At 42.0% G+C, this 6,913-nt stretch overlaps 1 protein-coding gene across 1 annotated transcript; it reads right to left on the reverse strand.

Moving 5' to 3' along the window:
- Positions 1 to 1,210: 1,210 nt before the first annotated feature.
- Positions 1,211 to 6,613, reverse strand: acd (ACD shelterin complex subunit and telomerase recruitment factor). Its single transcript, XM_028450374.1, has 3 exons — positions 6,537 to 6,613; positions 3,167 to 4,178; positions 1,211 to 2,135 (listed from the first exon to the last, which is right to left on the reverse strand). The coding sequence occupies exons 2-3, from the start codon at positions 4,101 to 4,103 to the stop codon at positions 1,504 to 1,506; spliced, it is 1,569 nt and encodes a 522-aa protein (XP_028306175.1). The 5' UTR covers positions 4,104 to 4,178; positions 6,537 to 6,613; the 3' UTR covers positions 1,211 to 1,503.
- Positions 6,614 to 6,913: the final 300 nt, after the last annotated feature.

Here is a 6,913-nt window from a genome sequence, read left to right on the forward strand (position 1 = left end):
ACATGAGGCTGACAGTGGGAGACCCTCAGAGTCAGACCGTTTCAAAGGATGTTTATCACACATTAAATATGCTTTATTCCTTCAGCAGCTGCGACTCATAAAGCTGCTGAAGTCTGACAGAAATTGTTATTGAATCAGAGATACAATAAAATCGTTAACTCCTCGAAAACCACATGAAACTTTCCTCATTTGGTTATTCATTAAAAAATGATCGTTGCACAGACTAAAAGACCACCAGTACTAAAAAACGCTTCCTCCAGGCATCATTTTAAGCTTTAAAAATCCCTGTACTACTGCCAATTTACTGCAATAACGTTTATATGTCAACAAATACAGGAATTTTACCTGATAATACAATAATTCTCAACTAATGATCCACAATTGGGTCAAAGTGAGGAAAAATCTCAACTTGAATACCAACAAATTAAAATATGGAGACATTTATAACTGAGATAATACAGAACATCACAGCAGAAAATAAAGAAGGTATCACACTTTTACAAGTCAACACTCATTTTCCTGAATTTATTACAAAAAAAAGAAAAAGAAATACCGTATATAGGGTCTACATATGACTAACCTTTCTTATTGCTTTTTAAAACTGAAAACAAGTAACAAAACAGTAAAAGGTTTTTAAGTTTAATTGTTTTTTTGCCGAGAGACGCTGAAAATGAGTGTGCGACCCAATTTAAGGCCCAGACCACAAGTTGAGAACCTCTGTTGTAGTAGAAATATACACTATAGTAGGTAAGTGAATTTTCTATGTAAGGTTTCAAAACTCATTTTTTGTTAGAAGCTTGTAAAATAGGAAAATGATCATTTTGCTTAAATGAGGAGAAACAAAGTGTTTAAACTTAAACATTTCCTACATTTTTAAGTTACTTTAGCCTTCCTTATTATCTTACCCTTTAATTAAAGTGAAACTGTGAACATTTAGTATTTATTCAGCTCTTTTCTAACAGGTGCCTATGAAGTAGCTCACAGTTTCAGAAAGGTTGGTTTGTGGCCCCTGGTGGAGAGAAACAGGAAAGGTTGGGCAACACTGGTGTGGGTGACTGACTGCTGACTCATCACTGGTGGTGGTGGGACGCCCCCTGCTGGAGATCTTATTGACAATTTAAAATCAGGAAATTATTTGATAGAGAGAAAAAAAAACATTTTTTATTTAAGCATTTTACATTAAAAACCTTTATCACTCACACACACACACACACGCGCACAACGAAATACAAGTTAGTGCATCAACAACTGGTAACACTGGTGTAAAACATTGGAATCATTCATTCATTGGAATTTAAAATTCGTCCAACTCATACATAAGAAGGCAACAACCTGTGTTGGATCTTGTGAAGGGGAAAAAACACGCAACAAATATTAGTTTAATAACAATGAAATGGAACATTTTCATCTTATTTTCCTGACAAACAAGAGCAGAAACAGACTTTAAATGCACTTTACAGCATCTGAACTGTGTGCGAGTCCACAGAGATGAGAGCCGGACCATCATAGAACGTTTGGGGGGTCGTCTTTCTTTTTGGGCAACAGCAGGTACTTCACAGCCCACTGTAGGAGGGAGTCAGCAACACGAAACCCACTGAAGTCCTGCAGGTTCTGGCCGATGGCTCGGTACGAGTAGGAGAACTGCGTGCCGTCACTGTGTGTGTTTGGAGAAGTCCTCAGCTTCTTCTGTTTAGGAACAACGCTGCTGCACTCTCCCTCTGATTCTCTGCTCTGGGTGATGAACAGCCATGATGGAGGGCTGCCGCTCACCAACTCCTCCTCCTGTTCAGCTGAAGTCTCCATTTCAGGTGAGACTCCACTCTGCCTTCTCTTCCTGTGCTGCGTCGCCTCCGCCTGCTCTCCCGCCTGTTGAGCACTAGTGTGGTGTTGATCTGCTGAGGGAGGAGGACGGTCGGACACTGAAGTAATGGCTGTTGGGCTGATGAGCTGCTTCTGGTACGGGGGGATGAACGTGGAGCTGTGAATCTGCGTGCTCGTCGTCATGGCGATGGCGGCGCTGTTGGACTCGGAGGGCGTGTGCTCGTTAGGTGGAGTGGCATCCGAGGAAGATTCTGAGGTGACACACGGAGGAGGAAATTTGTTCCAGGGGTTGAACGGTGGGATGTCAATCATAGCTGCAAACAAGAAAACCACAGCATGAACACTTCAGATCACACCTATCAGTGTTAAATGTTATAGATAGCAGTAACACAGTAGAACAACTATGTCATTATTACTATGTAATTATACATTTCCACTTAAAGCTGCTGTAAGTAGAATCATAAGACACTTCCCCCTCCCTTCCAGAACTAAACTTACTGGTCTTCTTGTGAATGCTTGCGTGAACGCGCACACTGTGGAACTCATTGCGACTATTTTCTCCATAGAAACTAGTAACAAATGTAGGGACTTTATCTTGTATTTATGGAGAGTTTTCTGATGTTTTAGAGACATGAAAGCATGCGTCACTCACTGCTGTGAGGACATTAAGAGGCTCACAGCCGCTCCTCCGCCTCCTGATCCCAGCTGATCAGAGCAGACACTCAACCTCCACACTGCAAATGAATTGCGTCTGTTCTCTCCACCTTAAACAATGTTTCTCTTAGGTTTATACGCAATGTATCCCGTCTGTTATCACTCTCTCTCTGACTCGGTATGTGGGGCAGACTGTGCACAGACTGAAAGCGGATCGTGTGGAGTCAGAGGGACCTCCATCCAGTCTGTTCCTCCTGAACATGTTTGTGCCTTTATTCTGTTGCTTCTCCACCCCAGTCTTCCTTTTTACACTTGCTTTGCCGTGTAACCGCTGTGCCAAAAGCCACGTTAGCGACTTCTGCTGGAACATCTGCCATTGCACTTTCCCTACTCTGAGATCGTGAGCGGGTATAGACTTTTGACGAGCAGCCAATAGTAACGCCCAAAACAGCTCATAGATCGCCCTGTTGGTAGAAAGATCTCTGATTGGCTGAAGTCCATGCTCCTGCATTTCTAAAGCTCATTTACAGAGCCATAAGAAGGAGAAGAGATTCACTGTCCACTCAGAACACTTTGGATTACAATAAGCTCAAAGATGATTATGGATTTTTGATTAAATGATGCCAAAAAAAAAAAACTTACATAGTGCAGCTTTAACACATTATTATCTGATGTGAAAGAGCATCCCTACCTGCCAACCTGTCCTCATGCATCTCATTGTCTTCAGGTAAAGGTGAGCTCTCTGATGAATCACACACTGGCTCCACAGCTGCTGACTCAGTCATCCACCACACCGACTCCTCCACTGAGGGTTTGGAGAGCTTTGGTGAATTTCTGCCTACAGCGTCTGTCTGGAGCTGCTCAGCCTCCCTGATGAGGAGACAGTTGACAGGAACGCTAAAACCTTCCTCATCCTTATACGTGACCCGATCCACGTCCCAGCCTGTAGCGACATAGGTCGATGGGGGTCTGTATGCTGAGGTAGAGGGCTGTGGACTCCCCGTCAGCAGCCGCTTCCTGACGTCCTGCAGCACGCTCTGCAGACAGTCGTACTGCCACTCGCCCAAAAGCTCAGACAGATCAAAGCCCCACTGCTGGCTCCGCTGAGACTCCTCCTGACCCTGCAGGGCCCTCCACGTCCTGCAGATCTTGGTCCTGACGGAGGGCATGACGGTGCAGTACGGCGGGCTGTGCTTAACTGGACCAGCGGAGGTTGTGACCAGCTCCCCGACTGAGAGAAAGAAGCGGCATCTGGTCTGCTCGGGGGCCATGTGGAACTGCAGCTGGTAGTCCTGGATGCACACGGTGGTGTTGAGGAGGCTGGTGAAACACTCGCGGTCCTCCTGCTCCTGGAGCTTCTCCCAGGCAGCGGTGGTGAGGACAGCAGGGATCTGAAGCACGCCGTCAGACAGAAAGAGCAGACCTGTAGGGCCTTCGGAGGCATGAGCCTGCTGGGACTGGGTCATCTGACCAACACCGATGACGTGAGCCTGCAAATGACCACGGTCCCCACCTCTACCAAGGCCACCTCCTCCTCCATCTTCTTCTTCTTCTTCCTGCTCAAGGCCATAACTCAGGATCAGAGCCTCGATCCAAGGTGACACTTTGCTCCGCACAGTTCGAAGCATCTTTGAGGTGTCAGAGTTTGTGTTTCCTGTTTAGTTTCTTCATGGTGGTTCTTAATACCAGCATCATTGAAGGACCTACGGGGACAAAGAACAGATACAGAGCAGCAAATGAAGCAACTTGTTGGGTTTGTGCTTTGACCTTTTTGCTTCACTTTAGACTAATGATACGTTCACACCAAACGCGCTTCGAACGTCAAAATTGTGCCTCACACGCGTTGTTGGACGCTTGTGCTCATTGAATACAGACGCTTGTCGTGTCGAAGATGCTCGAGACGCACGTCGAGGGGAGGGGCTTCTCTGTTGCCGATGGTGTTCATACAATGAATGATATTGTGGCGATCAGGTGTTTCCGGTCGGATGTATTTTGGTGTGACTCAGTGTGTGCACTGTGATGTTAGAGGGCTCCGCTCGGACAAGAGTCTCTTTCAGTGCTACTTCCATCTCTCTCGTGCCCAGTTTGACGACCTGCTGACCAGGGTTAGTGTTTTTTTTCTTCTTCTTCTCATTGTTCCGAATACGTCACGGTTGGGGAACGCTCCTGATTGGTCGACGCGCCGCGATATGCCCCAAAAGTTCAATAATCCCAAGTCCAGCGTCGGACGCACGCCAAAAGCGTCCGCCGCGCGAAAAGCTTCAAAACGCGCTGCACAGAAGGCACGGGACACACAGCGGGACCTCCGACACTCCCTAGTAGCGCGTCCACCGTGTATTGTGAACGTGAACCTGCCACTTTCGACGCGTTTGGTGTGAACGCTCCATTAGACTAAGAGTACACATAAGTCAGCATATGATTGTCATATCATTGTATTATCTGCACTAGGTCGCAATCTCAAAAGTGTCCTTCAGCTAAAAACACTTTCTCACAGAGCAGACGTCAGAACTTCCAGGTTCAACATAGACACAGTTTAACAGATGGTACATGAGGACTGGTTGGCATCCTCGTGTTATTGCTACATTGACCAATTGCATGAAGTACAATTCATTGTTCAAGGCAAACAGAAAAATGAAATGGTAAACAATGTCTCAGCACTCGGCTGCTGATCTCCAGCACTGTCATTGCATTTCACTATCTTATCTCATAAGCATAACTTATTCTTTATAAAGTCTGTCACAGAGTTGCTATTTTAGTAGCCAAGCACAGATCCCAGACCTCGGGCTTAGGTCGCCACGGGGCGGTCCTAACAAATTCACAACAAAGTGTCTATTTGTACGGTTGCCATACGGACAACCACCAGTGTTATCGGTACATTTACCAAAGTAAAAGTACATAGCGTCTTAGGGTTAGGTTTATAATTAGGTTTAGGGTTAGTGTTAGTTTATACCCATATATTGCAACAATTTTTAGGGTTAGGTTAAAGGTTAGATTTAGTCTTAGTCACGTGACCTAAACTGGCCAATGAGGGGTGCTACATACTTATTACATAAATGTGACAGAATTACAGCTGGAAGTAAAATCTAATTAGTAAAGTCAAAACTGATGCAGAATAGAAGACTTTTACTAATACACGCTAACAATAAATAAACACTATAATGTACTGCTTGAAGCTTTCAATGGAAACAAATGAAATACTAAAACTGCTGTATGACATATTGTACCAATATAAAGTATTGTATTATTTATGTGTATTTATTTTTAATTCACACACTTTATATATTTACAAGGCAGAGCAAACATGTTCAGCTTCCTCTTTAGTTTTGTGTGTGAGTCAGTTTAGGTTTTCCAATTTCCACACAGCTGTAGAAATGTTAATAATATAAAATGTGCTTTTTAATGTTTAATGAAGTTGTTTTAATTAATTCACATTGTTCATAATGCTTTGCAAAATGACAGATTAAATGGACTGTAATTTTACACTAAAACAAAAGAATAGAATTTCCATCTTTTAAGGGTGTTACACTGTTATTTATTCATTATGCCATTATTTAACTCATCCGATCCATTTAAAATTTAAAATTGAGGCTCATGTTTCCTTAGTTCATGACTAGCACTTTTGTTTTGAAAATGTCATGTTAGAATGGTTTAACTGGAACTCTCACCAGTAATGTGTTAGAAAAAAAAGTGCTAAAGTGCATGTATCAGATACCACAGCACACCATTACAGGTCAAAGTCAGTGTTGTTTACCAAAGAAAATTAGAAAAAAATCAAACAGCATTTACATTTTTGTCTTTACAGTTTGTGTTAAAGTAGAATTTTAGGTTGATTTGACGGTGAGAAATCACATGAATCCCTAATTTCTGTGGTATATCGTGTACATCTATTATGATAAAGTTAAGTTTAAACCGAGTAGGTCAGTTGTCAAATAGCGTAGTTATCGCGGACATTTTTAGCAGGAACTTCTTAATATTAGACTCATTACTCAGATTAAAAATTCGTCTATTACTTACACTAAAGTTAACTTAATCTCTGCTTTAACAAAACAAAAAGGATTTACCTGTTAATAATCCTGAGCCAGAGTTTCAAACTGAATGGCGGCAGGCGGCCACAATAAACACTACATTTACCGGAAGAAGACGGTGCTTCCGGTAACTCCTTCAAAATATATATATTTTTACATGTTTCTCTACCACTATCTACGATTTATAATAATAATAATAATAATAATAATAATAATAATAATAATAATAATAATAATAATAATAATAATAATAATAATAATAATAATAATAATAATATAGATTAACAACGACAATAATAATAAACCTTATTAATCAAGAATCAGGCAAAAACATTCTTGAAAAAAAAAATTATTATTTTGAAAACACACCTTTATTGGGCATATTTATAGATTTTAGTGACAGTGAAACAGTC

The sequence above is a fragment of the Gouania willdenowi genome, chromosome 6 (genome assembly GCF_900634775.1).
Source record: "Gouania willdenowi chromosome 6, fGouWil2.1, whole genome shotgun sequence".
Classification (NCBI taxonomy): Eukaryota; Metazoa; Chordata; class Actinopteri; order Blenniiformes; family Gobiesocidae; genus Gouania; species Gouania willdenowi.

What these genes read in the sequence shown, in the direction of transcription:
- acd (XM_028450374.1), bottom strand. Translation starts at nt 4,103, where the DNA reads ATGCTTCGAACTGTGCGGAGCAAAGTGTCACCTTGGATCGAGGCTCTG. An exon ending in GCATGAGGACAGGTTGGCAG is followed by an intron (nt 2,136 to 3,166) that starts GTAGGGATGCTC and finishes TCTTGTTTGCAG; the next exon opens with CTATGATTGACATCCCACCG.